Genomic DNA, 21909 nt, shown 5'->3' on the forward strand with positions numbered 1-21909 from the left:
TAACAGCCTGTTTCATTGTGGGAGGAATCTACTCAGTTCATTAATACTAGAAGGCAAGAATCATTGGGACCATCTTGGAAGATGGCTACTACCAATGTGTGAAAGTGCGTTTATGCCATAGCACACTCAAGCCTCACAGGGCTACCATCAAATTTAGCTCACTACTTAGCTTATTTTTACTAAAAGTGAAGTTAGTTGTTACAGTGATGTCTTTCAAAAGAAACTTTGGCCAAGTCATGTCACACCATGGATCATTGGGTATGACTTGCCACAAGTAAAAAATTAAGAATTAAGTGATAAAGATGGTGTGTTTTCTGCGTATGAGAAGTTTGCCTATGAACATATCAGAGCTCACTAAAGACCCAAGTAGTGAAAAGAGCTGGGAGGTGACCAACAATAGTTATGTAATGGTTAACATAAATTGAGACTATCAGACACTTTTCTAAGGGTTTTTAGAGTGTGAAATTACTTAAGCCTTGCTGCAACCCAATGATTAGGTCCTATTATGGAGGAGGAAACTAGGGACAGAAAGGTTAAATCATTTGCCCAAGTTATATATCTATTGATTGAATATTTGGCCTAGGAGTCAATGTGGGCAGTTTAGACCCACAGCAATGACTCAATCTTTACACTATATTATGTTTACTAAATTATGAGCCTTGGTATTCTGCCTTTGGCAACATAACTGAAAAATCAGGATTCTCGAGTCCTACAAACATCAAACGCCCCAGTTCAAAACCTTAGAATTATGCTTTCCTTACTCCCTCACCCAACACATCCAGTTTGTCAGCAAATCCTTCTGGCTAGAAAAACTGGTACCATCTAATACAGCCATCGGCATTACCACAGTAATTCCTTACCTGGCCTTGCTTTTCCTTGCCACCTCCCCCACCCCAAGTTTGGTCTCACAACAGCCAGAGTGGACCTTTGGAAACATGGTCGGATCATATTTGTCTGCTCAAAACTGATGTTTGTCTTGTCCCATCATATTTAAAACTGAAAAGCCTAATATCTCTCTCTTTTCCCTGCTCTATTATCTCTATAGCACTTATAACTATGTATCATAGCATTTTTAAAATCATAACATATTTTACTTGGTTGTTAACTACTCCCATTTGAAGGCAAGAATCTTTTGTCTTTTTTTTTTTTTTTCCGGCTCATTTCTCAGTCTACAACAGAGCCTTGCATATTCAATAAATATTTATTGAATAAATGAATTAATGTGTATAATTTGTTAATTTGTGTGAAAACTCATGGGGAAAATGGGTATTGATCACAGCTAACACTTAATTGAGCATTTACTATGTCACCCTTTCTGCATGTCTCATTTAATCCTCACAACCACCTGTGATAGTCTATTATTTCCACTTTACGGAGTACAACACTGATGACATAAGTCTGTTCCACAGCACAAAATCCTTCAGTTGACTTGGATTTTGCTTCCCTGCGTGTGCTTCTTCATAAAAGCACTGGACTAATAAGAACGCCTCTTGACCAGCCCTGAAGAAGTGGGCAGGCGTCTAAGTAACCTGAGCCTGCGGGGCCAGGCGTCCATAGCAACCATAGCGACAGAACACCCACGACCTAGAACCAGAAAGGGAGATGAGGAAGAAGGCCGAGCCTGCCACACGCACACACACCTATTAAATTCCGGACTCAGAACCGTAGCAGAACGCTGACCCACCGCGGTAGTTAAGAAAATAATCTAAGTTAAAACGGTAACAAGGTGACACGCGTGGGCACCACCTAAAACAGCCGGCTTCCGGCACCAACAGGCCAGCACGTGAGAGGGCGGGGAGCTGCGCAGAACAGCCCAGGAGCCCAGCTCCGCGCAGCCTCCTTGGGGCCGAACTTACTTAGCAGGGCCACGCCCACCCCGGAAGTGAGGGCGGGGCTAACAAAGCGTCGGAGCCTGGTGAGCGGAAGTGGCTGTTGGAGGCTTTAAAGTAGCTTTAAATTCCCTCTGTCCGGGGAGCTCGCCCTTTACGGCTGACGCCGGGCTTCGCGTGACGGATGGCTGTGGACGTGAAGTCGCGAGCAAAGCGCTATGAGAAGCTGGACTTCCTCGGGGAGGGACAGGTGAGGCTCTCGGGTTCGGGGCATCCCGCGGGGAGAGCGCCGGGTCGCCCCACGTCTTCCCCGGTGTTCGCGTGCCCTCCGAGGCTGCCCTGGCCGCCGCTGCCCCCCTGCCCACCCGGAGCGGCCCTCTCCCTTCTCGGCCACAGACAGGAAGCGGCGTGGGCTGCCCCCCACGCTTCCAGCCGCCCGGAGTCCGCTCCTGGAACCCTCGATTCTTGGCTTCCCAAAACCTAAAGTGAAAAGGCAGACACAAACAAACCACCTTCCCACGCACTTGGGTTATTTTTGCTTTTCTCTCTAGTTTGCCACGGTTTACAAGGCCAGAGACAAGAACACCAACCAAATCGTCGCCATCAAGAAGGTGAGTTGCCGTTTGTTTTCCTTGAGTCTCTGGGGAGACGGGGGTATGTGTGAGTCGGGGGCTGGCCATTTTACTAGTCTAGGCCTTGCTCCGCGGATGAGTTCCTTAAGTCATTGTCAAAGGACGCAGAATTTGTTCGTGTCTTGTGTTCCAAGAGAGAACTCGGGTTGAACGGGTTTCTAGTGGTTTTTAGAGAGAAGAAGGGGGAGGGAGGGAGAGAACCATCAAAGAGAGACACCTGGGTGGGCTGCCTCCTGCACGCCCCCTACGGGGGATGGAGCCCGCCACCCGCTCCTGGCCCACGGGTGACCGTCCGTGCACCGGAGGGAGCCCTATCGAAGAGCCGCACCGGCCAGGGCTGAACTAGGGTTTTGTTCCGTTAATTGACATTGACATGAAAGGGAAGCTGGATGCTGGCTTTTTGAACTCACAAGTTGGCGAAGGGGATAATAACTGCCAATCCGCTAGGTCCTCGGAACGAGCCACTTAATGTCATTATCTCCCTGGATCGCTATTTCCGCCTCACCTGCCTCCACTCTGTGTATCGTATCTATTTTCTGTGGACAGATTTACCCTAAAAGGCTTTCACCGACATTAACAACATGGATGTGCATGTGTTTTTAAAACTGGTTTTAGTGTCTCTTTTATTTGCATCCACTCAAGAAATTTAGGTCCTATTCAGCTAGCTTTCTGTATGCCAGGCGCTTTCACCAACGTTTTTCATTTAACCCTCAGAATAGCCTGATAAAGTAAGCGTCTTTATTTCACACTTGAGGTTCTTGAGGCTGAGAGCCATGAGGGTGACTTGTCAAGATGGTGTGGGTAGTAATGGCTAAAGCGAGGCGTTAGGTCCAGGTGCCCTGCTGCGGGTGGATTCTCTTTCCCGTGCCCCTGAAATCAGTAACCCTCTCAAGGAGAGGCTGTTTTTCTCGCTGCTCAAGACTTGCTGAGGCGGTAAGTGCCCTCCACCTTACGTTTTCTGACGTCTCTCATCTTGTTTTCCAGTTTATGTTCTATAATCCAGCACCAGCTACTCCTTTGTAAAACCCTCAACTCTCCTGACCCTTTCTAAAGTTATCTTTTCAATTCTCCTGTTTTTCTATACTCAAGCCACACTTGCCTTTCTATTCCTTGAACACGAAATTTATTCCAGCCCCAGGATTGTTGCATTTGCTCTGCCTTCTGGCTAATATATTTTTCTTCTGAAACTTGGCATGGCTGATTAATTATCACTTAGATCACACTCAAATGTCTCTTCACCTAGAGGCCTTTGCTGGTCACTGTAGCTAAAACAGGCGTGCCTCCCTCCTCCCCTGGTCTTCTGTACCACATTTCTCTGTTATCTTCATAGCATTTATCAAAACCTGAAATGCTTTTATCTCTGAGTTTATTGTCTACTTACTTTCATTCCAATCATACTTAGACACTATGGCTGGTACATTTGTAGACACTCGTTAAAAATGTATTCACTTCTTTCAACAACAAAGATAAATTTTAAAAAGTGTATTCACTTAACTGACTGATCCAATCTCTTCAAACTATTGGCATATTGAGTTCTATAGTTGTCTGAAAGTCCAGGTGGGGTTTTTTGTTTGCTTGCTGTTAACATAAATTAGGGTAAAATCCATCCTGTTTCTCTGGGTTAAACTTTTATCCCTTCAAGGTGACTCAGTGAAACCAAGGGTCCTAATATGTATGCCAGCACTCTGTTCAGTTTCTTTACAGAATGCTCTATAAGCTTAGCCCTTTTCCTTACTGGTCATTCTGAAGCAGCCAGAAACGATGGTCATACCTTGATTAAGGGTTACAAGGTATGTGTTTCTGTTACCGTAAGCTGAAGATAATATCTTGACCTAAATTGTTTCAGTTCCTGAGACCTCAGGTAGAATAACCCCCTGGCTACCTTTCCGTGAAACTAGATAGAGGGATGCCAGAGCAGACCTCAAGACCTGAAGAAATTATGTATTAACCCTTACCTCCCCTCCAACCAATCAGCTCCCAACACCAGCCTTAACTCCTAACGCACGGTGTCCTATCATTTTGCCCTATATAATCTGTAACCTACATGCCATCAGGGAGTTTGGGCTTTTAAGTATTAGCTTCCCTTTCTCTTGGGTGGTGCCATTCATAATAAAATAGTCTTTCTCCACTGCAGTTCTTCTTTTTTTAAAAAAAAAATGTTTTTATTGATTTAAGGGAGAGGGAGAGAGTGAGAAACATCAATGTGAGAGAGAAACTTCAATTGGCTGCCTCCCAGGCATGTGCCCTGACTGCAAATAGAACCAGTGATCTTTCAGTGCATGGGAGAAAGCTCAACCAGCTGAGCCACACCGGCCAGGGCTTGAGTTGCTTGAATATGCACTTCAAAAACTTAAAGGACAAGGAATAGTAGGTACTTGATTCTTTCTTATATTACTTTTGTCTTTTTGATTAATGATTACACACTTCCTTCTTGATTACTAATACTAAATACATATTAGTTGTTAAATGTTTTTGCTGTAGCTGAGTTTTTTAAGTATGCATGTGTGTATTACTTACACACATTCATTAAGTCTAAATAACTTAACGTTGTTTTTATTGCTTAAAGTATTACAAAGAGTATTACATATGTCCCCCCCCCCCCCCCCCCCCGCCCTTTGACATTCCCCCGGCCTACCCTGCCCCCCCAGTGGCTTGTGTCCATTGGTTATGCTTATATGCATGCATACAAGTCCTTCGGTTGATCTCTTACCCCCTCTCCCGCCCCCCCAACCCTCCCCGGCCTTCCCGCTGTAGTTTGACAGTCTGTTCGAGGCTGCTCTGCCTCTATATCTATTTTTGTTCATCAGTTTATAATGGTCTTTATCCATAAATGAGTGAGATCATGTGGTATTTTTCTTTCATTGACTGGCTTATTTCACTTAGCATAATGCTCTCCAGTTCCATCCATGCTGTTGCAAATGGTAAGAATTCCTTCTTTTTTACAGCAGCATAGTATTCCATTGTGTAGATGTACCACAGTTTTCTAATCCACTCATCTGCTGATGGGCACTTAGGCTGTTTCCAGATCTTCACTATGGTAAATTGTGCTGCTATGAACATAGGGATGCATATATCCTTTCTGATTGGTGTTTCTGGTTTCTTGGGATATAATCCTAGATATGGCATCACTGGGTCAAATGGGAGTTCCATTTTTAACTTTTTGAGGAAACTCCATACTGCCTTCCATAGTGGCTGCACCAGTCTGCATTCCCACCAGCAGTGCACGAGTGTTCCCTTTTCTCCGCATCCTCTCCAGCACTTGTCGTTTGTTTAACTTAACATATTTTTAATGTGTTCTTTTTTTCCTCTAACAGATCAAACTTGGACATAGATCAGAAGCTAAAGATGGTAAGTTATTTCATTTAATTTGACAGAACAGGAAAGGTTTTTATTCCCACTGAGGAATGAGCAGAGTATTAATTAGAGTTAACAATGGTCTGGGTAGAGTCATTGCAGGGTCCCAGGAGAGTAAAGGTAGACTCAGGATAGAGACAGGATATTTGTGACTTCCACCATTTGGGTGTAGAGAAGCACATTCAAGTCACTTCAGAAAATGGAAGACAGCAAGGTTATTAGTGGCTTATCTGGTGGTTGTCTTCATTACTGTTTCAGGTGTTGTTGCAAACCATTGTTTCTTCATTTTTCTGAGCTTTTAATTACTTTGAAAATTCAGGGTATACTTTCATGGAAGTACACAAAGCTCACTATGGAACTCTTCATCCCCCTTCCAAAGCCTTGTTTTCTAGAATGCTAATTTTGAGTTCTAGCCTTTGCATTGGGAAAGATACTATCTTATCACTGGTTTGCTATTAGCATAAAGAATCTGCTGCTAATATTCATAGGGCAAGAGAAGGGAGCTGTAATTTAGCGTCTATATGCTACACCCTTAGGTGTGTTGTTATTTCAGCACTGATATGCCACAGGTAAAATGAATATTTTTTTCACCATCTATCTTGGTCTATGTAAGCTATTTTAAAAATAAAGCAATATCACCCTGCTGGTGTTGCTCAGTGGATTGAGCATTGCCCCATGGACCAAGAGGTCCCAGGTTCAATTACTGGTCAGGGAACATGCCTGAGTTGCTGGCTCCATTCCCAGTAGGGGCTGTGCAGGACACAACTATTCAATGTGTCTCTCTCATGGATGTTTCTATTTCTCCCTCTTCCTCTCTATCTAAACATCAATAAAAGCATATTTAAAAATAAATAAAGCAATATAAGCCCCGGCTGGTGTAGCTCAGTTAGTTGAGCATCATCACGTGCACCAAAAGGTTGCTGGTTTGATTCCTGGTCTGGACACATGCCCAGGTTATGGGCTTGATCCCTGGTAGGGGTTGTATAGGAGGCAGCCAGTCAGTGTTCTCTCACATTGATGTGTCTCTTTTCTCTCTCTCCCTTCCTCTCTCTAAAAATCATTTAAAATATTTAAAAAAATAAAAGCAATATAAAGATTTGAGAATTATTTTTTCACTTTTTATTTTGTGTTTTTATGTAGGTATAAATAGAACAGCCTTAAGAGAAATAAAATTATTACAGGAGCTAAGTCATCCAAATATAATTGGTGTAAGTATGATCTAAGTTGTTTCTGGTATGTTGACTGAAGGCCCAGCAAGATGAATTGTTCTAAGCAAGCTTTGCAGAAAAGCTTAAAAGTTTATCAGGCTAGTATTTCCTATCCTAATTGTTCCTCTAGGCCCCGTCTTTTAAAACTATGCAACAGATGAAATAAATTAAATTTCGGCATACAGGCTAATTTTGTCAGAAATCATTTTGAAGCCTAGAGAGCTCTAGTATGTGTAAGACCCTGAGCACAACTCTGTGCCATACCTTAGAGCAGTGGTTCTCAACCTTGGCTGCACATTAGAATCACCTGGGAATCTTTTTAAAATCCTGATTTCTGGGCCTCATCCTCCGGAAATTCTGTTTCTTTGTTACTAATGTTGTGTCCCCACCCCATAACAAAGAAACAGAATTTCCGGAGGATGAGGCCCAGAAATCAGGATTTTAAAAAAATTCCCAGGTGATTCTAATGTGCAGCCAAGGTTGAGAACCACTGTGATAGATTCTACTGTGGTTTATAGGATTTTTTTAGGTAGGAATTTTTCTGAATTGGAGACTGAGGTGAGTTTTTCATCAATTCATTCTTAATTATAACTCCCAAAATTTGGGGGGAGAGGTTAAGTATTTAGTAACTTTAAAAAAAAAATAATAAAGTTAAATATTTTTGTGCCTTAAAGTACAAATTCCTAGCAAACAAAAACAAAATAAATGTCAAATTTATTAAATTACTTAAACTTTACAGGGAATTATCAACTGTCCAAATGCTTCTTTAAATTTTTAAAAATGACTTAGTTGGTGTAATACTGTCAAGTATTTCGTAGAGAATCACATTTTTATGTTTTTGAAATTTTGCTTTGCAGCTCCTTGATGCGTTTGGACATAAATCTAATATTAGCCTTGTCTTTGATTTTATGGAAACTGATCTAGAGGTAAGGTGAAGATTCCTAGAGGAATTTCTTTTCTCTCTTTATCAAGAAAGAAGCTAAATGTTTATTCCACTTATGAAGACATTGGTAATCAAAAGAATGCTTAACTTTGAAATCTGAATATAGTCTCAAATCTAGGATCTTCTGATCCATTTAACCATATTCCCAGTATTTAATACAGAGATTTGGATTTCATTAGCATTGGTCTACCAAGTTACCCTTTCCCTTATTGACATTATTTTTAGAGAAATTAATGTTAGGCCTTTGAAAATTCAGAGCTTCTTTTTCATATTTTTGTAGAATATCAATCAAGTTTCTTTTTGAGAAAAATAAGATCATATGCTTTTCATTAATATTAATTGAATCTCAAAAACTGACAATCCAAGGATATGGAACAACTGGAATTCTCGTGCTGGAGAGAATGCAAAATGGTATAGCTACTTTGAAAAATAGTTTTGCAGTTTCTTATACAGTAATATAGTATATTTAAGCAATACTACTGCTAGGTATTTACCCAAGAGAAACAAAGAAGCCAACTGGTACACAGATATTTAGCTTTTCATAATTGCCCAAAGTGGAAACAACCCACATATCTTCCATTCAGTGAATATATAAACCAGTGGTTGGCAAACTGTGGCTTGCGAGCCACATGCGGCTCTTTGGCCCCTTGAGTGTGGCCACGAAGTTTCAATCGCACTGTATGTACATGCCCGCACGTCGTATTTTGTGAAAGAGCCACACTCAAGGGGCCGCAGTTTGCCGACCACTGATATAAACTATGATATCTCCATACAATGGAATACTATTTGGGAATAAAAAGAAATGAACTAATATATGCAACAGTTAGACAGATCTCAAATACATTATATAAATGAAAGAAGCCAGGTTCAAAAGGCTATATGTTATATTATTCCATTTATCTGATATTCTGAGAAAGGCAAAACTAAAGGAACAGAAATCAGATCAGTGGTTGCTGGGGTTGGAAGTACAATGAAAGACTGAGTACAGAGGGGCCTGAGGGACTTTTGGGGGATTATAGAACTGTATCTTGATTGTGCTGTGGTTACACAACTGGGTGTGTTCATTAAAACTCATGAAACTATGCTCTAGAAAGGGTACATTTTACCTAAATTTGATTTTTTTTTAAAAGAAAATGGGCATTTTTTTAGCTTATGTAACTGATAAGTCTAGGAATAAACTAATTTTAGACACAGTTCACAAATAATGCCATCTTACACTTTAACTCACTCTTTTCTTCTCTGTTGTCTTCATTCATGGGCATAATTTCTCAGTATAGTGGCTCAGATACTTCCAGGCTTATCTTTATTGTTGAAAGTATTACAGATGTCCTCTTTGATTATTCCCCCCCCCCCCCCCATTGACCCCCTCCACTCTGCACCCACCTCTCCCAGGTCTTCACATTATGGTCTGTATCTATGGGTTAATCTCTCCCCACTCCGCGCCCCCCCCCCCCCCCCCCCATTGCCTCTTTGTTCTTTTTAATTCTGGCACAAGTACTTGGTCTGGTTGATTGGCTTTACTTGAATCACATGTCCATCCCTGAACAATCTCTGGACAGCAGTGGTGATTAATTATGCTTGGGTCATGAGCCTACTTCTAGAGGCCATAGCATAGATGGTGGTCAGTGCATTTTTAACCATGTAGATTGAGGTGGGAACAGGTGGCTTCCCAAAAGAATTCTAAATGCTATTACCAGAAGGGGCTACACATCCTGGGGCAAATGGGGGGGGGGGGGGGGGGGAAGCAATAGAAGACAAAGCACGGCTTTCCAAACCAAAGATACTTCCCCTAACCACGTGACTGGAAATTCTGACCATCCTTCCTAAGGAGAGTTAGGCAACCTTTCTTGAAATTTTTCCGTATAAATAAATTCATTTTATGTCTGTAAATGATTTTATATGATGGCATTTATTTGTGATAATAAAGTTACCTGTATATTGTATACCTGTTTTACAGGTTATAATAAAGGATAATAGTCTTGTCCTAACACCATCGCACATCAAAGCCTACATGTTGATGACTCTTCAAGGGTTAGAATATTTACATCAACATTGGATTCTACATAGGGTAAGGTTTTTAACCAAGTGTGATAACTTCTTTATGTTAAGTTTTATTTAACTAGTTTGTTACATAAATGATCTGAACATGTAAATTGTTAAAGAGGTAGCTGGACTATTTTATCCTTCTCTCTTAGTGTGTTCCCTCCAGTTGTTCCACCAAGTGGTGCTGTGAGGACTGTAAATTACTATGTGAAATTTAGAAATGGAAGAGTCCTTAATATTTTTTAAAAATTAAGAATTTTAAAAAAATTTAAATTGCTGAGTGACCTGACTATGGTTATATATTATTTTTCAAGGTCAGTAGCTGATAACTGACAGTATTAGAACCTAGATCTTTTGGCCTTAAGTCCAGTGTTCTTTGTGCTATACTATTGTTAGTGTGTATGTGCGGAGGGGGGAGAGGGGACACAGTGAGAATCTGGATTAATTATACAATGCTAAAATACCTTTAGGAAAATAATATTTCTTGTAGTCTAAAGTTCTATGAAGTAATGAAATAAAATTTCTGAAATGGTCGAGTCATTGTTCCAAAAGAACAAGACTGATAATTTAGGTAGGGAAGTGTTCTCAGGCACCCTATATAGGTGAATAGTTAAGAATATATAGTTTATGGTTGGTAACTCTCATATCTTAAAACTTGGAATCCCTTTTAGGTTATTGCTAGTGTCTTTTTAATATAGATTTTGAGACTGTTTCTCATCTTTTCTAAATGTATAATGTTTTTATTTACTAAAATTCATATATATTATTATTGAATTAATGGCAGCAACCATTTATTGAGTGCTTACTATTAGCCAGTCATTACACTAGGCTTTTTGCAGAAAATATTAAATATAATCCTCACAGCAACCCTGTAAAGTAGGAAAATTAAAGTTCAGTGAAATTAGGTACTTTGATCCATGGTCTCACTAGGTAATATGACTAATCTTGTTTTGCTTTGATAGGATTTTACATCAATGAAAAAATATTGATTGATGTTTAATTTGGGGTGTTACCCTATTTTTGCTAAGTTTACAGTTGAGCCAACTAAATGCCTTGTTATGGTAGTCTCCCCCATCCTGCTTACATGTTTGTTTAAAACTTCCATAATATAGGATCTGAAACCAAACAACTTGTTGCTAGATGAAAATGGAGTTCTAAAGCTGGCAGATTTTGGCCTGGCCAAATCATTTGGGAGCCCCAATAGAGCTTATACACATCAGGTTGTAACCAGGTAAGAATCCCTTAAATAATTGAAATTTATATTGTGCAGGATATTAACCACAAGTGAGCATCATTTGGCTTCCCTTGGCATCATCGTTGGTGTTTTGTTGAAAATACAGCTGTTTTTATGTTATGTATATCTTACCACAGTGAGAAAAATACAGCCCTTCATTCAAATAAGAGTTGAATTAAGTCAGTCCTCAAACATTTATCTAGTAATTTTTCAATATATATAATTGTGTTTTAATTTGTTGATTTTTAGAGGAGTGAGAGAAACATTGATTTGTTGTTCCACTTAGTTATCCATTCATTGGTTGCTTCATGTATGTGCCCTGACCAGAACTTGCAACCTTGGTATCTGGGGACAACACTCTAACCAACTGAGCTACCTGACTAGGGCTAGTAACTTTTTTCTTTTGTTTGCTTTGTTAATCCTCACCGGAGGATAATTTTTTACATTGCTTTTCAGATAGTGGAAGGGGGTGGGGGGTAAAGAGAGAAACAAACATCAATGTGTGAAACATATAGACTGGTTGCCTCCTGCATGCACTCCGCTGAGGGTAGGGGGGTGAGCGAACCCACAACCCAGGTACAGGCTCTTGATGGAATCAAACCCAACACTCTAACATCTGAGATACACCTGCCAGGACAGGCTAGTAACTTTTGAAACTAATTTATACTTCTTTTAAATTTCAGTTAGGTAGTTTTGGAACTTTAGTGGCTATTTTACATAATCACCTGAATTGGAGGGGGGCATATGTTTACTTTATTGGTTAGTCCTGATTCCATATTTCATATCATTCAGTGTGAGTGAAAATTCTCGGAACAGAACAGTGCATTGATATTTGGATTTTTCATGTTATTATACTTGTATTTTATGTTTTTACTTTTTTTATGAATAAAAATTAAAAATCACATTAAATAGATGGAGACAGTAGATTTTATAATTATTATCAGGTTGGCATTTGTTAATTTCCAAGACTTTTTTAAAAAATATATTTTTACTGATTTCAGAGAGGGAGAGGGAGTGAGAGAGAGAAGCATCAATGATGAGAGAGAATCATTGATCTGCTGCCTCCTACATGCCCCCTATTGGGGATCTAACAGTACCCAGGGGATGTGCCCTCACTGGGAATTGAACCATGACCTCCTAGTTCATAGGTTGATGCTCAGTCACTGAACCACCTTGGCCATGCCCAAGATTGATTTTTTTAAGGATCTGAGATCTTCATTTTCTTTATCTGTTCCTTTACTTTGTCACCTTCTTCCAAATCTCATTGTCAATCACCTAGACCCTGAGTAAGATGTAAAGAGATATAAATAGTTATTCATGTAATTGCTGTAAAGATTAAGACCATCATTCAGGAACTTAGGCAAATAGGGACCCACATACAAGAGCACTGTACACAATGTTTTTCATTTACTAATTTATCATATTTTCTCTTCATTCAAATCAAATGCTACTAATGGGTGAGGTAAAATGAGGACTGAGAATTGACAGGTCAATGATGTGGATATCATTGTTAACCTTGACAAGAGCCGTTTTAGTGGAGTGATAGGATGAAAGCCTGATTGAAATGAATTTGAGAGAGTAAGAGAAGAGGAATTGCAGACAATAAGAGCAGACAACTCTTCAGACTACCAGAGAATGAAGGAGTAGCTGTTGGGGAAATAGAGTCTAAAGAAGTTTTTGTTACTGATTTCAGGGAGAGGAAGGGAGAGTGAGAGAGAGAAACATTAGTGATGGGAGAGAATCATTGATCGGCTGCCTCCTGCACACCCCACACTGGGGATCGAACCGGAAACTCAGGCATGTACCCTGACCAGGAATCAAACAGTGATTCATGGGTCAATGCTCAACCACTGATCCACACTGGCCGGGCTGTTTCTTTGGTTTTTAGTTTATCTGTTAAAGCCAAGGAAATAATGGTATGTTTGTACATTGATGGTAATAGTTTAGTAAAGAACCAAAAGTTGATATAGGAGAAAGAAGAGAGATACAGGAGCAGTACCCTTGAAAATAGGCAAGAAAGCATGGTATCTAGTGCCCAGGTTGCCAGATTGGCTTTGAAAACAGTCAAGGATAGCCCTGGCTAGTGTGGTTCTCTCTCATTCATACCTCCCCCTCCCCTTTCCCCTCTCCTCAAGGATAGTTACAGATGGGAAGGCAGATTGAGTAATACAAATGACTGTAGGTGAGTCCATAGAAAAAAAGTGAATTTCATTAGTAGGATAATGTTTTGCTGAGTTTTCTCTAAAATGACAATGTTTCTTTTTGTTTTTCAGGTGGTATCGGGCCCCTGAGTTACTATTTGGTGCTAGAATGTATGGTGTAGGTGTGGACATGTGGGCTGTTGGCTGTATATTAGCAGAGTTGCTTCTAAGGGTAAGTCTTGAGTTGCTGTACACACTTTAACATTGTTATAAGTATTTGTTTTTATTATTTGTGGAGGAATTATCTTCTTAGAGATAATTTCCAGAGAGTAGCACCATCCTTACAACAAAAAGCCAATAAACCAATTAAAACAAAATCTCCACCCCTAATGCAACCTTTTTATTAATGCTAATGTGTGATGAGAGCCCTTCCCATTTAGGATAATAAAGGTTTTATTATTGATCATTCCTATGTTCTGAAATAGAACTGTAATAAAACCATCATTGGATTGTAACATGGTAATGTCTCTGTAGTAGCTAAATGTGTCAGGATGAACTTTTGTACTCCTGGGACTTTGGGCTTGTTTAAATGTACGTTTTAAAAGCTATGTAAGCCCTAACCGGTTTGGCTCAGTAGATAGAGCGTCGGCCTGCGGACTGAAAGGTCCCAGGTTCGATTCCGGTCAAGGGCATGTGCCTGGGTTGCGGGCACATCCCCAGTGGGAGGTGTGTAGGAGGCAGCTGATCGATGTTTCTAACTCTCTATTCCTCTCCCTTCCTCTCTATAAAAAATCAATAAAATATATTTTAAAAATTAAAAAATTAAAAAAATAAAAGCTATGTAATACCAACCACTGCAGCTACAACTCTGTTACTAACTTAAACCTTGTGTGAGAAGATCATTTTAGTTTTCTTCAAGCAAAGCAGACACGGTGATCCTATACCATTTCTCTGAGTGAGACCACACTGGGGATGGAGCCTACAACCTGAGCATGGAGCCCACAACCTGGGCATTTGCCCAGACCGGGAATCAAACCATGACCTCCTGGTTCATAGGTTGATGCTCAACCACTGAACCACACTGGTTGGGCACTGTTTCGTATTTTAAGCTGTCCCTTTGCTCATTGAAAATATTATCGATGCCCTGACCGGTTTGGCTCAGTGGATAGAGCATCGGCCTGCAGACTGAAGGGTCCCGGGTTCAATTCTGGTCAGGGGCATATGCCTTGGTTGCAGGCACATCCCCAGTAGGGGTCGTGCAGGAGGCAGCTGATCGATGTTTCTCTCTCATCGATGTTTCTGACTCTCTATCCCTTTCTCTTCCTCTCTGTAAAAAATCAATAAAATATATTTTTTAAAAAAGAAAATATCATCGATGGAAATGCTTTCCATACAGTTCTAGATCTGTGGTGAGATCTGTAGTTCAAACAGATAATTGAGAACAGAATAGTTACATAATACTGTTATATTGTATACTAGAGGCCCGTGCATGAAATTTGTGCACAGGTAGGTTCCCTAGGCCTGGCCAGTGATCAGGGCTGCCAGGGCCTTCCTTCCCCAGCTGCCAGCTACTGGCCGGGGCCTTCCTTTGTTCTGCGCCACCCCCTAGTGGTCAGCACACATCATAGCAAGTGATCAAACTCCCAGTCAACCTCCCAAAGGGACACTTTGCATATTAGCCTTTTATATAGAGAGAAAATCATTATAAATAATTCAACCCTTTTTAAAGTTTTGTTTTTCTTTTGTTTAAATTTTATAGCCCTAACCGGTTTGGCTCAGTGGATAGATCCTCGGCCTGTGGACTGAAGGGTCCCAGGTTCGATTCCGGTCAAGGGCATGTACCTTGGTTGCAGGCACATCCCCAGTAGGAGGTGTGCAGGAGGCAGCTGATCGATGTTTCTAACTCTCTATCCCTCTCCCTTCCTCTCTATAAAAAATCAATAAAATACATTTTAAAAATAAATAAATAAATTTTATAAAAATAGGTTTAAAAAGCTACTTAAACTAGAAAAAAGAGGAGCAATAAGTAAGCTTATATTCAACCAAAGTAATCAATGTAGTTGAAATCATTTTAGAAGAAAATTGATCTGTGTTCTGAACCTCCTGTGTTATTGTTAAATGAAAAGAAATAATATAAATATTTATACCAGTGATAACTGTTTATTTGTGGAGTGATACATACCTGGCAGGTCAAGGCTTATCCATTTCACCCCTGTGGTTTCCACAAATGTGGAATAATTTGCATAATTTAACTTAAATTATTTAATTTAATGTAAATTATTAACTGCATAATTTGTGGTATGGGGGACTGCATTTATGGGAAAAAAATAAAAGATTTGTGGAATGAATAAAATGGGAAGTGTGGTGCTGTTTTCTGTGTTAGTAATGGCAGGACCTTATGCCACATCCAGTATACCTCAGACTGCATTTTAATTTTTGTTACAATTTTGTTTTATTAAATGTATAGTTTTATTTGCATAATGACTATTATAAAACACCTTGAAATACCTGCCTCTCACTTTCTTTCAGGTTCCATTTTTGCCCGGAGATTCAGACCTTGACCAACTAACAAGAATATTTGAAACATTGGGCACACCAACTGAGGAACAGTGGCCTGTAAGCATTCATACATTTTCTTTGAAATTTGGTTAGGATTATGTATAGTGCTGTCATGTAAATATTCCTTAAAGAAACGTATTAATTGTCTTTTACTGTACTGGTGATTAATTTAGTAATTTAAGTTGCTAAATTTTATATGTACAGTTCAGTAAAATATCCTCACTTGTTTATTCGTAAATTAAAATTATAGACCTTTTTATTTTCCTTCTTACTATAGCCCCATCTCCTGGGAAATAAGTACTAGAAAAGAGTAATTTTAATTAGACTACTACCTTCTGCAATGAAATTAACTGAAGCTGGATTTAGGTCTAAGGAGTTTCTTGTATTATTTCCTCAGCTCTCTAATTAAAAGTTTGCTATGTGTTCAGATTATAAGACATGCCCTAATAGTTATCCTTTATTCATATAATTTATTTATAGCTGTGATCCTTTTTGAGTTAGTTTTTTAAAACTTATCTTTATTGGTGAAAGTAATACTTTCAATACTTTGAGGTAGTTTTTGTATGAGGTGTGAGACTTAGGTCAGGGTCAGTTTTTAACTCTTAAAATCAGATAGCATGATTGCTCTCAATTTTAGCTATTTTAGTTCCTTTGGCTCCTATATAAATTTTAGAATAATCTATGTATGTAAAAGGCTAATTGTCCATCTGTCCAACCGGTTGCTATGATGCAAACTGACTACCAGGGGGCAGACACTCAATGCAGGAGCTGCCCCCTGGTGGTCAGTGCACTCCCACAGGGGGAGCGCCGCTCAGCAAGAAGCCAGGCTCACAACTGGTGAGCGCAGTGGCAATGGTGGGAACCTCTCCTGCCTCCACAGCAGTGCTAAGGAGCAGTGAGCAGGCAGGCGGTAAGAAGCAAGGGTCTCCTGGACTGCGAGAGGGATATCCGCTGAGGGGTCCCGGACTGTGAGAGGGCACAGGCCGGGCTGTGGGACCCTTCCCTCCCCCGCCCCCAGTGCACAGATTTTGTGCACCAGGCCTCTAATCTATAAATATAAAAGCCTAAGCAACCGAACAACCGGTCACTGTGACGAACACTGACCACCAGAGGGAAGACACTCAATGCAGCAGCTGCCCCCTGGCGGTCAGTGTGCTGCTACAGCCAACCTCCCACAGCCCTGATCAGCCCCAATTGCTAACCAGACCATGGGACCCCACCCGTGCATGAATTCATGCACTGGGCCTCTAGTTTAAAAATAAATGGCACCACAGACCTGGCGCTGACAGACCAACACTCAGCTTTCCCCAAGTGGGACACAGGCCAGCCACCACCCTGGAGTGACACCCCACCAAATCGCAACCAATGCAAAATGTGGCCCCCAGCCCAGCCCAGCCAAGCCCAGTCTGAAAACGGTGGCTGTGGGTGCCGGATTATGACATCACATAGCAATGCCTGGCTTCCTCTCCCTAGTGACTAGCATCCTTGGAGTTTCTTCAGCCCAGGAACCCAACTTGCTTTATAGCCAGGTGCAAACATTTTACAGTTTAACCAAATGTTTGTGAAGTGTTTTCCCGTGCCTCATTTGATCCTCACATAAGTCCTGGAGTAGGTAGATAGGAGACGCAATAGAATCCTATTTTCTTTTCATTAGCAAGATGCGAATAGCAATATTAAAATATTTCTTCTAATTAATTTCCTTTCAGTGTGCATGAATCCATGCACCAGGACACTAGTCTTATATAATAATTTTGCCAGAGTGTTGGTAAGAATTGCATTAAACGTATATATAAATTAGAGGAGGACTAACATCTTTATGATGATAAATCTTCCAATCCACGAACATGTAGGTCTCACCATTTATTTAGAGCTTTGATCTACTTCATCGGTGTTGTGTAGCTTTCTATATAGTTCTACATGTGCTTTGTTAGATTTTTACCTAAGTATTTCATGGTTCTTTTTGAGTGATTCTAAATGGCATTTTTAAAATCTCATTGCTAGTATTTAGAACTACAATTGATTTCTGTATATTTATTTTATATTGTGCAACTTTGCTCTACTCAGTTATTCTAGGAGTTTTAAATGTAGTTCTTGGGATTTTCTACATAGATTATATCATGCATGACAGTTTTATTTCTTCATTTGAGATCTATATGCCTTTTAATCCTTTAAATTTGAATTATAAAAATATTTTTACAGGACATGTGTAGTCTTCCAGATTTCGTGACATTTAAGAGTTTCCCTGGAATCCCATTACAACACATCTTCATTGCAGCAGGAGACGACTTGCTAGCTCTCATACAAGGCTTATTCTTATTTAATCCATGTACTCGAATTACAGCCACACAGGTATTTTAGCATATCTTTCATGTATTAGGAATTATGAGGATCATCTTAACTGTAGCATTGATAAGATAAAAATAGAATTTCATAAGATTGTCTAACATTCTTTATTATACTGGAAAGATGTGTTTTTGTTTTAAGGAATAATATTTTATCTTCAAGCTACAAGCACTATTAGATTGGTATTAAATTATGTATGTACAACTACAGGAGAGTTTATTTGGAACAAATACATACCAATTTCATAATTAATTGGCTTTCAAGTAATCTTCCTAGAGAAGAAAAAATAACAAGGTTTGTATTTGTTAAGACACTGGTATATTTCTTTTTTAAAATGTATTTTTATTGATTTCAGCGAGAAAAGGGAGAGGGAGAGAAACATAGAAACATTAATGATGAGAGAGAATTACTGACTAGCTGCCTCTTGCAGGCCTCCTACCAAGGGATCAAGCCCGCAACTGGGGTATGTGCCCTGACCGGGAATTGAACTGTGACTGCTGGTTCATAGGTTATGATCAACCAATGAGCCACAACCAGCTGAGCAAGACACTAGAATATTTCAATTAGATGTTATGAATAATTGAAATGTTGTGCCAAGCCTAATGCCTAAAGCGTTTTCTTGTTTCCCATAAAATACAGTCCAGATATACACACTGGCCATTATTATAGTCAGAAAGTGATAATGGGGAGAAAATGGTATCGTTCAGTAAAACTGTGCTTACCTACCAGAGATTGGAAAATAGTCCAAATAGAACAAACACTGAAACTGACAGTTGTTTAAAGGAAATGAGAATCAAACTTGCCCTAGCTGGTTTGGCTCAGTGGATAAGAGTGTCGGCCTGCGGACTGAAGGGTCCCAGGTTCAATTCCAGTCAAGAGCACATGCCTGGATTGTGGGCTTGATCCCATTGCAGTGGTTCTCAACCTTCTGGCCCTTTAAATACAGTTCCTCATGTTGTGACCCAACCATAAAATTATTTTCGTTGCTACTTCATAACTGTAATGTTGCTACTGTTATGAATCGTAATGTAAATATCTGATATGCAGGATGGTCTTAGGCGACCCCTGTGAAAGGGTTGTTCCACCGCCAAAGGGGTTGCGACCCACATGTTGAGAACCGCTGCATTAGGGGGTGTGCAGGAGACAGCCAACTGATGATTCTCTCACATCATTGATGTTTCTATCTCTCCCTCTCTCTTCCTCTCTGAAATCAATAAAAACATATTTTTTAAAAAAAGGAATGAGGCATTGATACATGCCACCACCCAAATGAACCTTGAAAACATTAAAAATAAATTAAAAAATCAAACTCAAGAAAAATTTGAAAGACCAAGTATATCTGCTCTCTAGAAATGGTATCCAACACAAAAATATAAGAACTATAGATTTGAGAAAAGAAAGAAAACACATTTTCCTTGTTTAAAAACAAGCACACAAACAGAAAGGGTAGAATCACAAACACTTAAATTCGGGACAGGGATATGTAAAAGTGTAACAGTGCAATGATTTGGCTTCATAAAGGAAGAGACTAATTAAAATGAAATGCCAAGTCTTCCGATCTAATGAAACTTGTTAATACACACTATATCAAGGATACAAAGTGGACTTTTTTTTTCACTTGTTTATTACAAATGACCAGATCACTGTTTAGTGCATTTACTTCTATAAGCCCTCTCTTTTTATGTAAATGCTACATGAATACATACAAGTAACTCACTACCTTTTCACCCTTACATATATGCATATTATCTCCATCATATGAAACTCAAGATCAGATCAAACTATCTAGAAAGTTGTTTTCATTAATAGTAAAACTGCATAGAGAGCTGAATTACATAATATCTTACTAAGATATTTCATATTTAGTATAGACTGTGTAATTGTGGAAAATTAAAAGGTAGTAGCTTTCTTACAGTAATAGAATTATCAGTAAGTCTTGGGCTCCTAGATGTTTGTTTATTTGTAATAATTTGCTTGTCTAAATACTTGACATTAATTTCATTTTTTGGAAGCAGGGGGCTTCACATAGCACTTTTAATATTCCCAACAATTTTAAGGTTAGATTTCTTTAAACACAATCCATATACTAACTTAAAAGTTTACTTTCTTTGCTATCTTTTCTTTTAAAAGGCATTGAAAACTAAGTATTTCAGTAATCGGCCAGGGCCAACACCTGGATGTCAACTGCCTAGACCAAACTGTCCAGTGGAAACTTTAAAGGAGCAGGCTAATCCATCTCTGGCAACGAAACGGAAGAGAACAGAAGCCTTGGAACAAGGTAAAACTCTCAATTTTATAAGAAATGCAGTGAATACAGATAGAATGTGGTGTTTTTAGCTGCATTTGCAAAAATTCTTTTGAGAATATTTACAACATGCTCTTTAAAAGGACAAGAACACTTTTTTAAAAAAATACATTTTATTGATTTTTTTACAGAGGAAGGGAGAGGGATAGAGAGAAACATCAATGAGAGAGAAACATCGATCAGTTGCCTCCTGCACACTCCCTACTGGGTAGTTGCCTGTAACCAAGGTACATGCCCTTGACCGGAATTGAACCTGGGACCCTTGAGTCCTCAGGCCAACGCTCTATCTCCTGAGCCAAACCGGTTAGGGCGACAAGAACACTTTTGAGTGTACCTCAGAGTAACCAGAACTATCAATGTGTACCTTCTCTTCATGAATTCCTACTGGTACATTGTATGCTTAATGTTTAACAAATGCTATTGGAAAAATTAAAGCAAATAAAATAAATGTAATGGGAATGCAATGACTGCTTAAAATTGCCATAAACTTAAATGTGAACAACCTCTTTTTTTTTTTCACCTAGGAGGATTACCCAAGAAGCTAATTTTTTAGTTACAGATAACACTGGACAGTATTTCACTACTGAAGGAAATAGTCAAAACAGCAAATAATTTAAAAATAGTAAACATTAAGTAAATGCTATAGAAGGAATTGTAAATATTCTACACATGTAAAATATGTAAAACAATTATTTTTATTAAATGTATTTTAAAACAAACTTAATTTTGATTTTTCTGATTTAGAGTGCAAAAATAAGTTCAGTTCTCTGAAATGCATTAAGGAAATCTTAATAAAAATAATTTCCAGTTATTTTGATGATCTGGCTCCTATAACATCACAAAGTTGTAGTAATAGGGACAATATAGTAGTAATGTAGCAAATACTTTAGTTAATATACTAAATAGGAAAAAAAGAGAAATTATTACAGATAAAATTGAAGTCCCTTTAATATGTCATTCTGTTCGGTTTCTTCCTTTTCACCCTACCCAAAGGAGAATGATTAAGGATATGAGTGTGTCCTCCCCTGATTTTATACTTCTATTTTTTAAAATTGCATGTAGTAATACACAGCATTGTTTTGGGTCTCAAAATTTTATGTGAGTGATAAGACTATACACCTCATCCTGCAAATTTTTTTACTCAAAACTTTCGAATTTATTCTATGTTAATATATATAAATCTAGTTTGTTTTAGCTGTCATATCATATATCATACTAGAGGCCTGGTGCACACCATTCATGCACTGGGGGGGGAGGGGGTGTCCCTCAGCCCAGCCTGCACCCTCTTATTATCCTCTGGGAGCCCTCGGGGGATCCT

At 39.2% G+C, this 21909-nt stretch overlaps 1 protein-coding gene across 4 annotated transcripts; it reads left to right on the top strand.

The window, feature by feature from the left end:
* Positions 1–1916: 1916 nt before the first annotated feature.
* On the top strand, positions 1917–21321 carry CDK7 (cyclin dependent kinase 7). Of its 4 annotated transcripts, XM_070412125.1 has the most exons (12): positions 1917–2079; positions 2381–2440; positions 5776–5809; positions 6956–7023; positions 7881–7949; positions 9924–10034; positions 11122–11240; positions 13517–13616; positions 15914–16000; positions 18143–18292; positions 20417–20564; positions 21116–21317. In XM_070412125.1, the coding sequence occupies exons 1-12, from the start codon at positions 2014–2016 to the stop codon at positions 21142–21144; spliced, it is 1041 nt and encodes a 346-aa protein (XP_070268226.1). In that variant the 5' UTR covers positions 1917–2013; the 3' UTR covers positions 21145–21317. The 4 variants fall into 4 exon arrangements, with proteins under 4 accessions (XP_070268226.1, XP_070268229.1, XP_070268227.1 ...); XM_070412128.1 differs by lacking the exon at positions 18143–18292 and having other exon boundaries at positions 21116–21321; XM_070412126.1 differs by lacking the exon at positions 6956–7023 and having other exon boundaries at positions 1955–2079.
* Positions 21322–21909: the final 588 nt, after the last annotated feature.

The sequence above is a fragment of the Myotis yumanensis genome, unplaced genomic scaffold (genome assembly GCF_028538775.1).
Source record: "Myotis yumanensis isolate MYYU_CA2020_CCGP unplaced genomic scaffold, mMyoYum1.0.hap1 SCAF_4, whole genome shotgun sequence".
NCBI classification, from domain to species: domain Eukaryota; kingdom Metazoa; phylum Chordata; class Mammalia; order Chiroptera; family Vespertilionidae; genus Myotis; species Myotis yumanensis.